The sequence below is a fragment of the Platichthys flesus genome, chromosome 11, assembly GCF_949316205.1.
Source record: "Platichthys flesus chromosome 11, fPlaFle2.1, whole genome shotgun sequence".
Classification (NCBI taxonomy): Eukaryota; Metazoa; Chordata; class Actinopteri; order Pleuronectiformes; family Pleuronectidae; genus Platichthys; species Platichthys flesus.
In genome coordinates, this window is record NC_084955.1 from 24,426,525 (window position 1) to 24,446,998 (window position 20,474).

General features: G+C 46.4%; 1 protein-coding gene across 14 annotated transcripts in view; it reads left to right on the forward strand.

Annotated features, from left to right (window-relative positions):
* The first annotated feature begins 574 nt into the window (after positions 1–574).
* cspg5a (chondroitin sulfate proteoglycan 5a) overlaps positions 575–20,474 on the forward strand; it is a 38,327-nt gene continuing 18,427 nt past the window's right edge. For 4 of the 14 annotated variants that reach the window (XM_062400290.1, XM_062400298.1, XM_062400302.1 and 1 more), the window contains exons 1-2: positions 575–1,106; positions 15,671–16,643. In XM_062400290.1, coding sequence (XP_062256274.1) covers positions 1,004–1,106; positions 15,671–16,643 — 1,076 coding nt within the window. In that variant the 5' untranslated portion in view covers positions 575–1,003. The remainder of the gene's footprint in view (positions 1,107–15,670; positions 16,644–20,474) is intronic. The other 10 variants (XM_062400289.1, XM_062400291.1, XM_062400294.1 and 7 more) reach the window with 5 other exon arrangements.

The window sequence follows — 20,474 nt, forward strand, 5'->3', positions numbered from 1 at the left end:
CAGGGAGGAGGGGAATAGGAGAGGATTTAAAGGACAAATAAGAAGGAACAGTTTTAGACATGAACAGAGAGAAGAGCAGGAGGAGGAGGAGAGATGGAAGTAGTTTTAGGAAAGAGGAGGATGAAGAGAGTGTTGGAAGCAGGATCAGGAAATAAAACATCTTGTGGAAATGCAGGAGAAGGAAAAAGGAGAAAAGGGAGGAAGAGGATAAAACGTCTGAGGAAGAGACAGGAGGAAGGCGTAGGAAAGGGAAGTGTGGAGAAATAGAGAAGAGGGACAGGAAAAGAAACTAAAGGAAGTAGTGAGGAAGAGGAGGAAGAGGGGGAGAAATGTCTGGACAAGAGGGAGGGGGGGGGGCTTTAAAGAACAGAAAAGTTTGAGACAAGGATGGAGAAGGAGAAGGAGGAGGAAGAGGTGGGGGGAGAAGGAGGGGATGTCTTGGGAAAACGAGTGCGGGAGGGGGGAGATGAAGAGGATGGGGGGAGGAGGAGTGGTTGGCATGAACAATCCTTCCTCCCCCTCCTCACCCTCCTCCTCCTCCTCCGCAGCTGATGAGAAGGAGGAGGCTGTCGTGCGCGCTGCACTCCGCCGTGCGTCCGCGTCCCTCTCAGCCACAAAGTGCCCAAAGCACCCGGTGCTTCCCGAGCCGAGCCGAACCGAGCTGTGCCGAGCCGAGCCGCGCGTCTGCTCCCACCCCCACCCCCCATAAAAACACACCCCTGCACCACCAACCCCCCCACCCTCGCTGTTGTGTGGCGATGGAGCCGTGACCACCCTCCGCGTGCGTGAGAACCAGCAGCGGACCCGAGGACACGGCTGAGACCGAGCGGCTATGGAGGAGGAGCGCAGGGAGGTTCGAGTCTAGACCCGCACGGAAACCCGCACAGCCACCGGACCGGATTACTTTTTCTTTCCTTTTCCACAACCTCCACCAGAACCGGGACCTCGTGTTTCTGTCTCTTGTCGCTCGTGTCTCTCGTGTCGTCGCCGCTCGGAGGAGAGGATGCAGCCGGGGAAGGAGGCGCGCTCCCTGCGCTCGGGATGCTGGAGGCTCACGCTGCTGTCGTGCGTCCTGGCGATGCACTTGATCCCGGGGCCCGTGCACGGTAAGAAGCTGCACCTGGACCGTGCACGAGAGAAAACGTTGCTTTATTTTATAATTAAATCGTGTTTTGCTTTTTGCTGCAGCAGCATTACCCCCCCCCCCCCCCCCCCCTACACACACTCCCACAGGGCTGCTCAGAAAGGAGGTCAGTGAGGATTGTGGGTTAGGAAGCACTTCACACTAAACTGCTATTAATCATCTGTGTGTGCACGAGCATGAACACTTTCATATTTTAAATCAAAACAGGATAAATAAATATAAAACATACATTTTCTTATGAACACCAGAGCGAACATCTGCAGGAATGTCAATCCACAAATGAAGCCACAGATTCACAGTCTCTGCAGGAATATTACAGAGATGATTTACATGAGGGGGAAAAGGCACAAACCTAAATTAGGTCATGGTGAAAACACAAGTAGACAATTAATTCCCTGTGAATATCACAAAGAGGAGGTAACAATGGGGTCAGCAGCCACTAAACCACCCTGATATGAGGACATTAATTAAAATTTTGCAAACCCACTCATTGTAAAAGATGAATATCTACATGCATATCACAGATACATCCACAGATATGAATATGCATGAATGCAACCGTCTCCTCTGAGCTCAGTTTTGCACACAGAAGCATTTGAGGGTTAAAAACAAACAAAGCATTTAAAATCCCAGCAGCAGCAAAGTGACTGTGTGGAGATATTTCAGCAGGAGTGAGATTTGGTGACAGTGTCCGTCAGGCGGGTGCTGGACGGTGGATCCCTGGAGGCACTGGCTCCACATGCAGCCACACAAAGGCCGGATTAGAGCCGAGGGACCCGGTGAATAATTCATGAAGGGACGTGAACACACATTCTGATACAGAGGATAGAAAAAACCCCCACACACACGAGTAAACATTAAATAAAGACACGGAGCCCGTCTCTCGCTCGTTCTCTTTCTCTCGGTGGCTCTTTGTCTTGAGATTCATTGCGCATGGCGGACTACATTACTGTCAGATTAATAATGCAGCGGCCGCACGCTGGATGAAATCAGTCTGGCGTGATAATCTAATATAATCTGGATGATTCTTCGGCATCGCTCTGTGGAAGCTCAGGGACAAGATGAGGTTTTTATTGTGTGTATCATTTGGAAGATGGAGCAATTAAGAGAAATGTCCAGATTCAGATTTCTCATCACTCTGGTCAAATTTGATCGTGTCAATTTCTCCTCCTGAAATTAAATGGTGTTTTATTTTTTTGAATGGCAGCTGCATTAGTTCCCCTCTGTTCCTTCATGAAAATCAAACCCACAATATGTTTAAATGTTAAATATGAATCCAGTGACAGCAGGTGGTTTTCTGAGCTGTGGTGGAAACAGCTCAACTGGTTCCGTGAGAAGATTGAAAAAAATGCATCTTCACAAATATTAAAGGAGACATATTGAGGTTGATCAGTTTTAATTTGTGATATATGAATGTTTGCACGCTCTGATGTTCGGATCACTGTCCTCATCCTGGCCGTTGCTGCTGCTCCTCTTTTCAGCCTCTGTCTCAAACGCTTGGTTTTAGCTCCTGTCTCTTTAAGCCAGCACCCCCCTCCCTCCTGATAAAGCCCAGTCTGCTCTGATTGGCCACCCAGTCCGCTCTCCTGTGATTGGTCCAACGCTTCTAGAGCATGAGGGAAATGTCTGCCTCCGCTCTGGCTTCACCTGGCTTTGTTAGGGGGCGTGTCCGACCAGCTGCCAGGTGCATCATGCAGATGTGATACATGGTGATGTCACAATGATACAAAGGTATTGATGACGTGTTTCAGGAACTTAGGGACCCTGAAAATACATAAACGATATGAATTTGGGAACATTGGCCTTGTGGTTGACCAGAGTGAAGGGTTCAACCGCCTGTTATCTAATGAACAACCCTTGAGCAAAGCACATTACTGCTCTGCAAAGCTCTGGAGGAAAGCAGCAGTGCTTGTGAAATGAAGATCTCTTCATGCACTTAAAGAAATCCAGACATTATCAAGAGAAAACCTCCTTCAGGGAGATGTTTATTTAACTGGTTCAGCTACAAATCAGCTTTCTAAATATCATATGTTTAAGAAAATGTGTTTTTTATAGGAGCTAATCTGAGGAAAACATGAATATCTGAACCACATTTTTGTTTTAAAGATTCTGCATCCTATATTTCCCTCACATCCTTGGAGCCACAAGCACGACTAACATTTTACTCCCCCTCTGTGTTTGGTTTCCACCTCCACACGTGTAATTACAAGTTTATTACTTTCATGCCTTTTGTGGTTGTTTTTGTGTTCTCATCTGAACCGAAGGAGAATACAAGCGTCCAGAATGAGTTCTCTCCATCGGGCGGCTGGACTCAGACTGAGAGATGCTTCCTGAGCACCTTCTCTCAGAGGTTTACTGGGCACGCCCAACTGGGTGGGAGACCCGAGGGTAAACCCAGAACTACATATCCCATCTGGCCTGTGAACATCTCAAGCTGCAGGAAGGGAATGTCTGGCTCTGTGACACGAGCCGTGATAAGTAGAACACGATGAGATGGATGGCAGGTTGAGTGGAAGGGTTCCTATGGGATATTAAAATCATATAAAACAATATGATCATCTCAAAGTCTCATTTTAGATCTGATAAGCTTTCGTAAGGTCCCTTTGTTTCTGCTGAGTTCACCTCAGCTCCAACTCAGGTGGAAACTCAGGCTGGCAGATCTGGAGCACACCCTGAGGAACAACCTTGGGCTAATCCTCCTCCTACACACACACACACACACACACACACACACACACACGCACACACACTCACACACACGCACACACATCTCCTCGCTCCACCGGTGAAGGGTGGAGGCGGCAGCTTGCCCCACATCTGTGTGTGATGCTCAGACGACCGAGGCCGACTGCCCCTGAAGAGACGACAGGCGATCGGAACGCCGTCAGTCAACCCCCCCCCCCCCGGTGGCCATTTGCAATCCCGCGTATTTAACACGGATAACAGGACGCACGGCTTTAAGTGAAGTCGGTGATTGATGGAGTGATGGTTTCCTCTCCTCCTCTCCTCCTCCTCTCCTCCCCTCCTCTCCTCCTCTCCTCCTCTCCTCCCCTCCTCCTCCTCTCCTCCTCTCCTCCCTTCCTCCTCTCCTCTCCTCCCCTCCTCCTCCTCTCCTCCTCCTCTCCTCCTCTCCTCCTCTCCTCCTCTCCTCCCCTCCTCCCCTCCTCCTCCTCTCCTCCTCTCCTCCCTTCCTCCTCTCCTCCTCCCCTCCTCCTCCACTCCCCCTCCTCTCCTCCCCTCGTCCTCTCCTCTTCTCCTCCTCTCCTCCTCTCCTCCCCTCCTCCCCTCCTCCTCCTCTCCTCCTCTCCTCTGGCCTGCTGACACATATGTGAGCTGACAGATTACCTTTGATGTGCAGTGGGTCACTCTTCAAACCCAATCCTTCCCTCCATCACTCCACTAACCCAATCCCACCTTTTTCCTTTTTCAGTTTTTAATCGTAGCGCGAAAAACACACAACCCGCCCCCCCCCCAAAAAAACATTACAAAATGGCTTTGCACTCGTTCCCCTCTCTCTCTCTCTCTCTCTCTCTCTCTCTCTCTCTCTCTCTCTCTCTCCTCTTCGTCCTCTTCCTCCTTTCCCTGTCTCCATGGAAACCACACACATCCATCGAGCCCGGCTGGCAGAACGTTGTGTTCACGTTGTGTTCACATTGTGTTCATGTTGTCGCCATAATGTGTTGTCAGGCTTTGAATTTCATTAAGGCTCAAAAATGTTGGTTGGATTTTGGCACATGCGGTTGTTTCTCGCGGAGTCGGTTGGCCCGGCGCCCGCTGACAGTTTCTGAGAGTGTGTGTGTTTGTGTGTGTGTGTGTGTGTGTGTGTGTGTGTGTGTGTGTGTGTGTGTGTTTGTCCGAAAGCCAGTGGCCATGGTAGCTCCTCATTACGAGCTCTCATCTGCAGATGGTGTCATCACTTGTGTCTCGGTCACGTCTGCAGGAGGATTTCATCTGCTCTCCGGTTTCCAGATGTGGTGTTTATTTGTTTATTTGTTTATTTGTTTATTTGTTTATTTAGATGGTCTAATGTGCAAACATCAGGCTCTCGTCTGTTTTTAAACTGTTAAATTGTTAAAGTCGTCAGAGTGGTTCTGTTCAGAGAGAAGTAGAGAACCATCCAGACCCACATGTGACGTAAAGAGCTGGATTGTAGGACGCTCGTATGTTAGACACAATTCTTTATTCCCTAAATTACAATGTGAAACCAAAACTAACCAGATCAAATGAAACTATGGAACAAACACGTGAATCTCAGGTGTGAACACAGCATCAGCAGCAGGGTCTTCAGTGTGTGTGTGTTGGGTGTTTGATGCTGTTGAGGAGCGGTGGACGGGCGGAGGAATGAGCAGCGTCGTCAAATGACTGCGACTCCGCGCATGTCAGAGTGCTGAAGCCATTAAGAGCCTCGTTAGCGGAGCAATTAGAGAGGAGCCAGTGCAGTGGTGTTCAATCTGGAACCAGTATAGTTGTTATGTGTGATGTGATGTGTCACTTTGTTGAACACACTGATAACAGTGTCTCTGTTCTCGTGTCAAAGTACATTAGAAACATGCTGAGACAGTTCATCCTTCATTTTGACATATTGATAATAATCTTAAATTGCAGATTCTGCTTTAGTAGTTTAAGGTTTTTTTCCCCCTGAGGACAGAAACTTTTTCCCGCAGCACTGACCTGGGATCAGCAGTGGTCTCTCCTCCACATAAATCTGCCCATCAGGACACCCAGTGATCCTAATCTCATTGGTTTCATCCTCCCACCTGGATCGGCCCACATTAGCATACGTAGGTGGACACGGGTTCTCGACCCGACCAGCTGCCAGCTTCTCTCTGTGCTTCACTGTGGTTTAACGTCCTCTGTTCCTCATGCACGTAAAATGACACACATAGAATCTGTTGCGGGGGAAATTTCTGCAGTTAAACTTTCCTCCATGTCCTCGCCAGCGTGCAGGTGTCTGTCAGTGTGTCACAGGTGTGACAGGGCTCTGGTGCGTGGAGGTCGTCCAGCAGACGTCTCCACAGCAGGTGGAGAAGGTCACGAGCAGCGAGACGGAGACAGGCTGCTCACGTCCTTCCGGCCCAAAGACGAGACAATTAGGAAACAGTGTGTGAGCTTCTTTGTTACCGGTGCTGAGTTGGCGTTGTTCTCAAACTCTGGGTGCCCTTGAACAGAAATTTGCATGTTTGTGTGTTCATGTAGGAGGTGTTTGTGTTAGTGTGTGTGTGTTTGAGTAAAAAGTGGAAAATGGAAGATGGAACACGAGCATATCTTTTGGTTTGTGCAGGCTCACACCTGTTTCTCTGTATTAATATGCGGTGCAGTGCGTTTGCCCTCCATCCCTGTGTGTGTGTGTGTGTGTGTGTGTGTGTCTGTCAGTGTAACGTAGGTGCCAGACTGTGTGTCAGTGTGTCCTTTCCGAAGCGAGTCACCGGGTTCATGTTCGTGCGGGAGCTTCCCCTCTCCTCTCCGTGCGCCTGTGCACGCTCCTCATTTCTCCCTGTTCTGCTGCAGACTGTCACATTAACATTCAAGTGCACCCATCACAACACACACAGACACACACACAGACACACACACACCTGTCGAAGCCACACAGTGTGTTCAGCAGGGAGACAGATGAGTAGAAAAGGATTCATTTGCTTTGTGTGTCGCTGTTTTCTCTCGTTCTGCTTCACGGTTCATCTGGGGAGGAAACAGAAAAAGAGAATAAGAGTCAAAAAGATTCAGAGACAAAGTTCAACCTTTTTAAATATAAATAAATAAAAAACATGATCTGAATATTGACAAACTCAATTATTTAGTAGAGCAAAGGATTTAAGGACAGAATTTCTGATGTTTTATAGATTAATGACAAATTGATTGATTGTATTAAATCCTAAATAATTAGTGTTTTTTGTCATAAAGACAAAGTCAAGGCACAAACACAACATGGATGATAAACACATGAGAAATTAATGTTAAAAATCAGGTCACAAGAAAGGAGAGAAACTCTGTTGGTGGATGCACACACATGTTCTTCACACACACACACACACACACACACACACACACACACCTGCCAATTTCAATTTGACTGACTGGCCACTTTAACGTCCCGATGTAAAGTGGCCAGGGAAAAAGCTTGTGCATATAAGTTGCCATGTTATATTCATGAGCTCACACACATGCATGCATGCACACGTCTACACACACAAGTTTGGACAGACACAAACACACTAACACACACATACCAATAGAAATAGAACAGTGGCACAAATTCAAATCTCATAAAGCCGCAGATCCCCAAAGATAAACACATCATTATTAGGTGTGTGTGTGTCTGTGTGCGGCTGCAGATCTTTGTCGAGTTGTCGTCACCGCGGCAGCTCAAGTCGAGGCTGAGAGCGTTTCCACGGCAACACATCCCTCCTCCATCCGCCGCCACCTGTGGAGTCGCAGTGACAGGATCCATGTGATGGAAGGAGGCAAAAATAATTATTAATAAATAAGAGCCAGATGGAAAAAGAGAAGAACAGGACGGGGAAGAAAAGAAGAGATTTACAAGAAATATGGTGTGAGAGATGAAGAGGAGGTGAGAAGATGGAGGAAGAAGATGAGTGAAGGAAGAAGAGAGAGAGAGAGAGAGAGAGAGAGAGAGAGCAGCTGATGGAAAATCGATAGAGGACCTGAGCAGTTCCTCTTTATATTGATGTTAATGAGCAGCATGGAGTGAAAAAGCCTAATGTTTTATTCATAATTGTGTGTGTGTGCGTGTCTGTGTGAATGTGTGTGTGTGTGTGTGTGTTGGTGTGTGTGAATGTGTGTGTGTGTGCGTGTGTGTTTCTCTCGAGGTTCAGGTATTTGAGGTTGAAATCAATGAGACTGGGTTACAGCGTCTCTCTCTCTCTGGCTTCAGCTCTAATCTGTGGTTTCGCCCGGTGCCGCCATTTTCACAACCATTAATTAAAATTCTGCCTGGTGTTTGTTAAATGTCCGCACACTGTCAGAAAATACACACCCGTCGCACTACAGTTGTTTTTGGGGCGTGAACACTCAGATGAATGAGTAAATATTAAATTATTACTCCATCAGGATCGGGAGGGCGGATCCAGGAGAGAAGCTTTTCAACCTTTTTCTTGATTTCTCAGAGAATCATCGATTGATCTTGAAGAATAAAAACAGACAAATGAAAAATCTGGATCCGGTGACTTTAAATGTTGTTTCATAAGATATGAGCTCAGCTGAATTTGTGCTTGTGACATTTAAAACGGTTCAGGTTCCCTCATTTCCTGTTTCCTCCTTAACCAGTCATCAGATGTAAAATCCTTCACTCCCTTGTGAGGTCATCAATCAGTGTTATGTATTTGTTGTGTTTGGAACAAACCCTTCATTTAGACAGGATGTAAATGCCCTGTATCCTAAATGAATTGTGTAATTAGTGAAACATATGAAAACACAATCACGCAGATTTCCCCTCTGAAGCAGATTTAACATATTGTTCCAACGGGAGCCCGTGAGCTTTTGTTTGTTTTCCAGCCGGCGTCCAACCTTTCCCCTTCTCCCTCGTGTCTGGGTCACCCAACTGGCCGTCGGGCCCAAACTGTCAGAACCAATCAGGTTACTCTTTACAGTCTGTCACAGCCAATCAGAGCGCCCCGGGTCTGTGGGTGGTTTGGTGGCTTCCCCTCTCCAAACTGATCTGGGTTTAACAAAAGGCGAAGCCGGAGGGTCGGCGGCTCGCCAACACGGGCTCACAGCACTTGGCCTCGAGGCACCGTCGCCCCCAAACAATCAGTCTGAGACACACACACACACACACACACACACACACACACACACACACACACACACACACACACACAGAGAGAGAGAGGCCAAACTCCCCATTAGGACCACACCCCTCACTAGGGGAACTGGAAGCCACCCCAATTACCAGTGGGTTGTTCTGGCAGAGACACAACACAACACACACACACACACACACACAACACACACACACGGACAGATAAACAGGAGTCTCCTTATGTAACAGGGATTGATTATCTCATCTAATTTGGGAGGAAACAAACAACTCCTTTCTCCTGGTGGTTTGTCTCATTCTGGTGCTGGACCCAGTCTGAGTCTGGAGTCCTGAACCGACCCGTCCTGACTCGACCGCACCCTGACCCCGGCTCTGTATCTGGGTAGAAGACGGGTAACACCGATAATCAACTCCCTCAGACCAAGTTTATACCTAAACCCTCTTTAAAGTTTCTGTGTTTCCTTCCTCTTGTGTGTTGTATAGTTTTTTTTGTGAAAGTTCTGCAAAGTTTAAAAAGCCCAGTGGGTCTTTCTTGTGCGAATTTAACCTATAAGTCAATATGTTAACTTTTCCTATTCAATTCGTTTTTATTGACTCTCTTGACAAACGCCTCCGTGTTGATTGGATCTAAATTTATGAAGTTTAACTGGTTTATAATGGGAGTTTTGTTCTGGTGTGTTCCAGCTGCTCGACACCTCTGCTTGTTCCGAACCTTTTTCTGTTTCCTCTGATTCCCTCTGATCTTTTCTTCACCCGCAGTCGTCTCCCTCCATTTCACGTCTTTTATTAATTATCTGATGAATGAGATTAATGAACCTTGAGTTTATTTAAAAACCTCACTGTTCAACACAATGAGTGAAAGAAAGCATTGTTTGTTTTTAACAAATTCAAAAGGGAAATGGATTTTTTTTTCGATGACAAGCTCAATTAACTGTGTGAAAACAGAAATCATGACTCAGCGCTTCACTTACTGGCTCATTAAAATCTGTCATGTGTTGAATCAGAACGTTATGAACTGCAGCCGAACTTTGAATTTCCTTCATCTCTCAGATTCTGCGTTTATGTTTTATTTTGCTCGACTCGTGGCACCTGTGATCATTTGCTGTAACCAGTCAGACTCATCTCCTCTCTCTGGATATCTTCCTGTATCAGAGCCACGAGAAAACAAAGCTGTTGTGTATCGTGTGAGCCACAGAGTCGCCATGCTGCTGCTGAACCAGCTGTCCGTCAAACGGTTCTCCCTCGTTAATCCAATTAGGCTAACGAGGCGGTGAAACAGAGACAACTCCACTAAATTGCAGCTCAGTCCAGAGATCTGCTCGGTGAGGACGCCGGCAGACATCTTTCTTTGAGATAGTTTTGGGGCATTTAGTCTTAATTGATTAAACATTAAACTTGGACTGAGCCAAATCGTCTGAGCCAAAATGGTGGAATGAGCAAACAGCACCGTGTGGAGCTGCTGTCACGGCTGAGCATGACCTCATGAAGATCCCATGTTGGCTGACGTGTCCCATGTGTTTCCACTCAACAGGAAACTTCACAGAGTCACAGAAACACAATGAAAACTCTCTGTGTGTGGAAGCGATGGATGACTCCTTGTTTCCCACCAAAAGTCCCTATACTCTCAAATTCATGTAATTTGAATTTTTCCGTTGAAGAGGTTGAGGGTTTCTTTTTGATTGACAGGTGACTCACCCTCTTGTTGTTGACTCAGTGGTAAAGTCCAGGCCTCGTCTTGTGTTGTCAGGAAACTGAGGCTAATAAACTTTATATCTGGAGCATCACATTTAAAGTGGGTATAAATACACAGCAGCAGTAAGTGAACCCAGATTATATATATACATTATATTATTACATTTTATATTATAGCCTGTTTTCCACCACAGGATCGTTCTCCAGGAACTTTTGCAGAAACCAGAAACTTTGTACCGTACATTTTGTACAGGAGCCTTTTGGGGAGGAGCTTCCAGCAAGGAAGACGCCTGATTGGTTGATTACTCCATCATTTTATGTCAGCTGGTGGATCTCTGTAACAACTCGTAAAATCTGTCCCCCCACTTTGAAAACACTTTGTTACTCGTCCCTTTAAAAAAATCCACTTCATCATTCCATCTGCAGGAAGCTTTGAGTGCTGGGACTAAAAGCTTCAGGTATTTCTGGATGACAAGTTCAGCCTCCACCTGTGAGAGAAGAACGTCTCCTCTTGGTTTTACAAACATGGAGAAGCTTTCACTGCACTGTTGAAAAATCCTTTATATCAAATCTAACTTTCTGTGGGAGTCTTTGATTAGCACAGGATTAAACGCTGCAGTGATAGAACAAACTCATCCTGTGCTGTTGTGGACGGTTGCATCATGAAGTGGAACCGGCAGCAGCTGGACTGTCGGACGCTGTTATGATCATAGAGTCGGGTTTTCCACACGGACGAAGACATGTTGAGGCAAAGCATCGTGAGGCCACTGTGACCTTTGACCACGAACATCCAATCAGTTCATCTTTGACTGAATGTTTGTTCCAGTTTTAAAGACATCCCCTTGAGCTTTCTTGAGACATCACTTCCACCAGAATTGGACGGACGACAAACCCAAAAAGTATAAAGCCTCCGGCCGCCGGCTTGGAGACGTGACATCTGGATAGAACTCATCGATGAGTCAGAAAGCTCGGCTCAGATTTGTTTATTCATGCGCTGAAAATCTCTGACACTGAATGAAGACGTGTGCAGATCACAGTGTTTCACACGGAGATAGTCACATGGCACACAGGAGCGTGCACTAACCAGGAAGTGAGATTCAAGGCCAGTGAAAGTAGAGACTGAACCGAACAGAGTGGATCTCTGTTCCATGTAGTTTCCACCTCAGCATCTTTCCTCCTCTCTTTGTCACTTTCGCTCTTTCCTTCTCACAACCTCTCTCCATCCCTCACTTTCTGTCACACCCTCCTCTTCCTCCCTGGATCAGTCTGCAGCTTCTCCCTGTCACAATGTGTCATCTTCTCCCTCGTCCCTCGTTACCAGCTCTCCTCTTCATCGCCTGTTATCCTGTCGGGTTGTGCAGCCGTCTGTTCTCCACAGCGCACGGTTTCCATTCATCAGGGTTTGTGCAGCAGCGGCAGGTTGAGGATTCATGTGTGTTGAAGGTTTTCTCAGAAGATTTCATTCAAACACCCATCTAATGAGCTGCTACCTTGTGTGTGTCTGTGTGTGTGTGGTTGACAAGACAAGCAAACAAAGATGATTATGGTTATTTTTATTTGCGCAGAAGAGAGCTGCAGATATTTACGGTCTTTCCTGGCGAGCAAAATGCTTTTGTGTAGTTATAGTAGAGGCTGTGTTGTCGTTTTGTGTGTGTGTGGTTTTTGCGTTTTACGTTGGGGTTGTTCTGTTGATGTGTTAAACAGCAGTGGATTGTGCGACTGCTGAAAGGATTAGCCCCAGAACGACCCCGGTTTGAAAGATGCAACTCGCTGCCGCAGCAACAGAAAAACAAAGCGTCTGATAAACAGATGATTTCCACTCGAGACCGACAACAACAGGAAGGTGCAGATGAAACCTTGTGTGTGTATGTGAACACGTGGGTTATGATCAGTTTATGAAGGAAAGAATTTCTTAACTTTGTGAAATGCAGTCTCAGATGCAGAAGAGGAGAAGTAACTAAAGAGGAGCTGAGTCAAACATCACGTTTTTGTGTTTATATACAAAAGTTTCGTATGATTTGCTTCACACACTCGAGTTTTAAAAACTCTGTGTTGTGCAATGACTCGAAAGCCAATCAGTGTTGAGAAGAAAACTCACCAGATCCAGACTCAGCTCCCGGAGAAGAAGCTGAAGTTCCCAGAGTCGTGTGCGTCACCGGATCTTGTGGACAAACACACACACATCACTACTGGCTTCACTTCACCAGTAATCATTCTCTCCTCTTTTCTGGAGAACAGGCAAATATTCAAGGGTTGTGTTTATTATTGTTGTTTGCACGAGTAAACACAAAGATCCTGCCGCCAAACTCGTGCAAGTAACCGGTGTGAACACATTATTAGGTAAAGCAAAGAAGTTTTATCAATAAAGAACATTTCATAGACTGATGTTGAAGATGCTGAGCGGGAACATGAAGAAAAACACAGATACAGAGTTAAAAGAAATCAGTTCAAAGTCAAAAAACACAATTCAAATAATAATCACTCAAACTAAAAGATCATGAAGATAATTATGTCTCACTCAGACGTTGTGGTGTTTTTGTTGCTAAGTTGTTAGATTGTTGCTTGTTAGCGTCACCGGGTGTGTGCGTTTCTTTTCTGTTTTCTTTTTTTAAAGTTTGCTGGAGGTCAGAACAACTCGTAATGATCCACTGGTCGTGTAAATGGAGACTTTTGAAGATTAAAACCCCAGAGGGTCGAGATCACAGCTTAACTCCACATATTTTCAACATGTGCCATTTGGTGGAGGTCGTTCACCAGAAGCTTCTGAGCTGCTTTATATGAGGGTGGATGAAATATCACCAACTGCTTAATTTAATAATAATTTCCTCTTTTATTATTAAAGATTAGTAGATACGATTTTATTCCCCCAGATAAATGTGTCACCTTTTAGTCCAGAGCTTATTAAACCCAGAGTTATGAATAATACCGTGACATCGATGCCGTCAATTCCAGGAAATGACTCAGGATCTCCGTCCCTGGTTCAGATTATTAAAACATGACTCAGCTCAAAACTTTATGAAGTTAGTAGAAGCAGTAGAAGCAGAGGTTCCTGCAGTATCTGTCCAACTTTAACTAATTCAGGTGAATAAACACAAACTTCTCTTTGTTCTTTGTGGAATAATTCAAATGGAGAACGTCTGTTTTGTGTCTTTCTGTTCTTTAAACCACAGAAGCTCCACAAACAGCTTCACTATGAACAGATAGAGACTCTTCTTCTTATCTCACCTTCGGTCACTTCACTCAGGTTGAGCTGCACCGTAAAGACACCAACAGGCAGCGAATAATAATCCGGGGTTTGCTTTTCAGTGACAAGTAACTATAAGGGATTCAGTAATCAGATTACAGTTACTTTGACATGTGGTGGTTGATTGGTGGACCACTGGGGGTTTGATATCAGACGAGAGATTAAACTCCAGGTTATTCAAGAGGATGTTTCATTTAGAATTTGTGTTCTGTGTCTGCGTCTCCTCAAGAGAACCCCCCCCCCCCGCGCGCCCCGACCTCCCTTCCGTTGCAGGAGACCCCCCCCCCCTCCCCCCCAAAAAGAAGCTACTCCCAAATCTCTCCCCTCTCCATCCTCATAATCCCTAATCTCAGTTCCCTGCCATTCAAGTACATTAGTGAATTATTCCTTTAATCCAGAAGGGGTAGCGGCCGTAAAGCAGCTTTTCCACCGGATGAAGTCATCGACTGGAGGATAAACATGCGGCCGATCACATCTCCTTTTAATTAGTCTCACCCCGTGTGTTCGATGCCGGACTCCTCAACCCCACGCTCGGTCCGTCACACAAAGCGAACAGACGTCAGTGTGGAGATGTCATCGTGTGGGCGTGTGAGTCCGAGGCTGGAACGTGTGTTTGGAAAGAGTGAAGTGTGTGATTGTGTGTTTGCTTTTTATAGTCTCAATATAAACATCAGCAGATGTTGTGTCCGTCTCCTCCTGCTGGTCTAAAACGATATCTGTGATAAGTGGTTTGAATCTTGCTTTAGTGCAAGGTCCCAGTTTGACCTCCCAGTAAAACCACGTGGCTCTTTTCATCTCTCCGTCCCCGACCAGTTTATTTTCAGCCCCCTGGTTGTTGAATTTTTCATAGTGATGGTTTCTGCAGTCACTGATGTCACTGTGGTTTGTGTGGGAGCCACTAAAACACATTTCTCTGCAGTTTGAGGCTCAGAACCTTGTGTTTGTAATGAGCTGGTTTCAGTTTTCAGGTTTCTTTCTGAAACTGTCAAAGTGACCTGCAGTGATTGAGCCGCAGCAAATTAAGACCGGCTGCTGCTCCTGTTTCTCCAAAGTCCAGTGAAGCTCGACTGCACAGAAGCTGAACTGGAGACTCAGTCGTTGTGAACGCTCGTTGAAATCGACATCATCACTCACATGGATGAGTCCCAGCAGCTGCAGCTCCACAGCGCGGGTCAGTTGTTTATTCACAGTTATTAATATTAAACTTAGCTCGGCTCCGAGTTGCACCGAATTCCACACTGAGCGTCTCTGGGCCGTGAAGCTGGTGAGATGGATGATTCTTGAGACACGTACAGACAAACAGATTTCTGTCGTTAGCAGATAAATGACGACAGTTGTCTTAGTTTATATTTTTTGCATTGATTGTTTTTATGATGTTTGAATCAAACAAGCTGATTGTCGACTGCAGTAGTTTTCCTTCCCTCGACTAACGGAGCTATTTATGAGCTGAAAGTTTTTCCTCAACAAATCGATACCAACTGTTTACAGAGCGGCACCATTTTCACCTCCTTCAGTTTCCTGACTTCTCTTCCTCTTGCTCTGAGACTCATGAAGTCTTTTTTTGTGCTCAGGGTCACAAACAGTTCATGAAGCTTCAGGGGAAAAAACTTTACAAAGATTAAACCTGCGTGGTTTGAAACTTCATGATGGTTCTTCTGTCCAGTGGATCGATAATAAAGCCGAGAGCAACCTCATCCCTCAGGTTTATGGATTTAAGATTAGGAAAATGATTAATATCATCAGTCTGAGTTTGACCTTTGTCCCCGATCCCCTTAGAACATGTGATCTAACATCTTTTCGTTTGTTTTTCCAGGAAATGTGTCTGGGACCAATGTCACCGAGCCGGACAACGCGGTCAACGCTACCTCCATCCTTACCGAGGGGGAGGGGCCAGCCAAGGCCAATGACAACATCGCCACTATCACCGCAATGAGCAGCTCCGCCCGTCCCGACGCTGTGGCCCAGAGGGCGGGCCGCATCCCCCGCGCCGGCGAAGAGGACGAGCAGAGCAGCGGCATGTTCGGTGAGTCGGTGGTTCCTGCCGTGGAGGAAGCCGGTGTGGCGGCCCCCCCTCCACTCATCCCCGATTCAGCCGAGACCGAGCTCCTCTTGCCTAGCAACCCACTGAAACCGGATGAGGAAGAGGAGGAGGAGGCGGAGGAGGAGGAGGAGCGTCTGCCGAACACAGACCCCCCTTGGATCCACTCAAAGGACACAGCCGTGTTTGACCTGGACCGCCTCTTCACCACCACCGCCCCCCCACCTGCCGTCACCAACCCCTCCACCCCGGACGTCCTCCATGTGGACTTCTTCGACCCCTCGTCCCGCGGCCGCAGCCTGGACCTGGCCCCGGCCTCTCCTTCATCCCTGGCCCATGAGCTGCAGGGTGGGGACCCGACCTCCTGGGCGATGCCGGACAGCTACGACTACCTCACGCCCTACGAGGACGGCGTGTCCCCCACCGCCGACGAGTACACCTACAGCACCACGACCGATGCCTACGAGAGCGATGAAGACCTCCGGCTGTCCGCTGGGTCTCCGTCCCGCCCCAGGCCCCGTGTCCCGAGCTCCTTCCTGCCCGGGGCCACGCTTCCTGGTGCTGGAGCTCCGGTTCCGAACGCTCCTCCCGCGGCCTCGCCGGTGGACGGGTCGGACGGGCTGGGCGGATGCCGCGCCGGCTTCCAGGCGGTGAACGGAAGTTGCCGCTCCCCCTGCGACATGCTGCCCAACTACTGCTTCAACGGGGGACAGTGTTACCTGCAGGAGGGCGTGGGAGTCTTCTGCAGGTAGGACGCACCACCTACACAAACTCAGTCCTTCACACTAATGAGGCACAAATACACAAATACACAAACCACTCAGCAACACACAGACCTGGAATCTGCAGGTTGTTCACGTTGCACCAGTATTTTGCAACCACATGAAATGTCTCATATCTCAGTCGAGTCAAATTAAGACTTTGGTTTTTTAATGTCTATATGACATCGAAAGCAAAATATGAGAAACTTTAGATACGAGCAGAAACAATATCACTTTTTACACACTGAACTACACATTGATATTATTTTCAGACTTATCCGTAACCACTACAACTCTGGTCCACTTACTGGTGGAGCTCCAGGCTGAGCCCAGTAATGATTTCCCCTCAATACTCAATCCACTCCGGTTGCCCTGGCCCATGAATCTAGGTGGCGGTCAGATGTCAGAGGGATTAAGAGATATGAGATATGAAATGTGGCCTGAGCCAAAGAGTCGTTCCTGTGGCCACAGAGTCAACGTTCACACTGTGGATTAAACCGTCCTGATCTGTGACGTGAGCAGCTCCATCATCGTTCAGGATTAGAGACGATGTGGAGATCGTAACCTGGTTTTAAAAACTCACGTCTGAGGTCGTGCTTGTGCTGTTATCTTTAATTTATACATCTGAACCGACTCTGACTCCTCAACACAGAAGGGCTCATGGGAAATGGAGTTCATAAAGAGCCACATAAAATATAAAGGCTGAGCTCAAAGGCGGAGTTTGTTGGTTGTTTTGGTTTTGTTTGATTTCGCAAATACTGCTGAGCGGATTTCCACAAAACACAGGCAGAGTAAGAATCCAATTAAATATAAGATTTAATGGATCCAGGAGGTTGTCATCACTTTCTTTAACTTTGTGAGTTTGGGAATTACTGAGAGAATAACTTGTGGATCTTGAGGGACTGATCTGAGATCTCCATTATTTGGTTTCACATATTCCGTAAAATCTGTGCAGACGAGTGAACCACAGATTCTAATCAGGTGTAGAGGGACAGGACGGTGATATACATTTTAAATCTCAGCTTCAGCTTCACAGCTCGAGTGAAAACAAAAAAGAAATCAGCCGCCATTTTGTTGTGACGGTCAGTCTTCATGCTGCAGGAGATCCATCACGAGGACGAGACTCACAGAAAACGATTCAGCACAGCGACAGAGAAAATGGCTGCAAACGGAAAAAAAGGAAACATCTGGATCTCTGTGATTGATGAGATCACATTTTTCTTTTTTTACCGTTATCAATCACGCAAAGGCCGATTTCTCATTTTATAAGTGGCAGATATTTTAAATACATTTCCTCGTAATGATGATGAAGATGAAAGAAGCAGCCAATCAGTGAGGAGACGCTTCTCATTAGCGAGCAGCTGCGCGGCTTAGCATGCAAATGTATTCACGGTGGTGCTGGTCCTCTTGACCGGTGCTGATGGGGAGAAGATGACTCTGAGTGAAACATCAGATATCTGAAACACAGATTTACCTGCTTCACGATAACAGAGCCAGAGGTTCACAGCTGTGTGACCCCGTGACCTCCGCTCCAGATGTGTTCTGCTCATCTCTGGCTCCTCCTCCTCTCTGTGGGGACTCAGTCTGTGCTGCCGCCATCACACTGGTCCCAGCTTCCCTTCCCCCTCTTCCTCCGCGTCACAAATCGACAGCTGCTTCATGATCGTTGCTTATTTTAAGATGATTTAATATCCACCATTTTAAACGTGGACAGAGATTTAAAGGAAACGTGTTATGCTTGATTTTGTGGTTCCTAAATTTAATTTGGGGAAAAGATTTACAGGCTCCAGTGTTGAGAAAACCCTTTATTGTCTCTGTACTGTCCATTGCTGCAGCTGAGAACGTGGGTCACAGTCAAAACATGTAGAATGGAATAAGAAGAATAGATTTGACTTCCTGTTTTAATGATCTGATGAAACACAAGGCAGAATGAATGAGAAATGTACTTCTGCAACCAGAGCAGTTCTTAAAGCAGTATAAAGTGTGAATGAGCATTTCAACTTCTCTCTGAATTAAAATGACCTTTGACCTCTATCAGAATGAAACAGAATAATAATCGTCCCTGAAATGAAGTGACACGCCCACATTGACCCTGGAAACAGAGGGAAACGTGATCCATGTGCTGAGCGGCTCGATCTGGGTCAATGGAACTTTGGCACGGATAAGGACCAACACATGATGCTGCCTGTGTGTGTGTGTGTGTGTGTGTGTGTGCGTGTGTGTGTGTGTCTGTTTACACCCGATGTGGCTGAGGTTGTGTGTACTGTTCATGTGAGACTGTGAGTTCACACATCAGGACAATTGAATCACAGGGAGGATGAATGTTTGGACCTTTGGTCGACTGCAGTAAAACACACGACCCTGTGAAGAGAGAGCGCTGACCTGAGACCAGCCCGACGCTCGGTTTCTCTCTCACTCTGACAGAAATACGACCCTGTGAGTCGGTGAAGTTTAATGTCGCTGAAAACACGTTAATGCCTGATTCAACACAAGCTGTGGTGGAGTTAAAGAATGAAATGATTATGGATGTTGATTATTTACAAAATTATATTAAAAAAAAACAGTGAAGGTTTTCCTTCAAATTAATGATAATCAGTGATAAATATATTAGTATTTGAGGTTTAAATTAGACAACATTATATTTATATGACAGATTGACACAGTTCTGCTAGAGGCTTGGTGTGGTTGTACGAGGGAGATGTTTCTAGTTTGGTTTCTGAAACATCACGTCAATTGTCTTTGTTCATAAACTGACCAGAAAACCAGTGTTTTTATCTAATTTCCCAACACAATTGATGAATCCTGTCCAATAACTGTGACGTGTGAACTGGAAGAGGGAGGCAGGATCCAGTGGTTCTGGAGTTTGAACCATATCAGAGAGTCTCAGCTCCTGATGCTTCAATCTTTAGCATCTTCATAAAATCTTTTTTCTCTCAAGTCTCACAACTTTATTTAATCACCACAATAAATCACTGGAATGACCACTTATCATTTAGTGCATTAATGACACAGTTATTCATATCTCACTATATCCCTCTAGTTCTTCTCCTTCAGAATCAACTCCTTGCTTGTTGCTCCAGGAGGTGACTCAGATTGTGGAAACTGAGGAGGACAAACTCATGATTCCAACTAGAAAAATGTTCAGTATGAGAAATATTTGTGCTGGAAGTGAAGCTGCCGGATGTCGTGAGACGACAGGAGCACGGAGAGGAGGAAAATAACCTGAGACGAGGAGGTTTGGATTCAGAGTCTGAACCGTCACACGTTGGCTCAAATTCAGCACATGTGGCTCAAAACATTGGAATATTGATTTCATTAAACCGTCCACTGATCAAATTGAATTAATATTTTACTATTTTAACTTAAAGTTAATTGGCATCTCCGGCTCTCTGGCTCTCGCTCGTCCCTCTGACTGACAGTATCAGTGTTAGGATCCTAACTCTCCCTCCTCTGGACCGACGACCACATTCTGAGGAAACAGATGAGGAAAAGGAGCGAGAGAATGGACGGGGGGGGATGTCGGGGTCGGGGAAACAACAGAAAGCGTGTTTACATTCTCAGTGCTTGTGGTATCGTGAGAAGAAGGCGTGAAGGAGGGAACAGGAGGGAGAAGATCGAGGAAAGGAAAAGAGTGAAGTGAGAGAGAGATTGAGAGGGGGGAGGGAGAGGGAGAGAGAGAGAGGAGAGAGAGAGAGAGAGAGAGAGAGAGAGAGAGAGAGAGAGAGAGAGAGAGAGAGAGAGAGAGAGAGAGAGAGAGAGAGAGAGAGAGAGAGAGAGAACCTTACAACTGCTGCCAGGATGGAAATGACTCCAGCGAG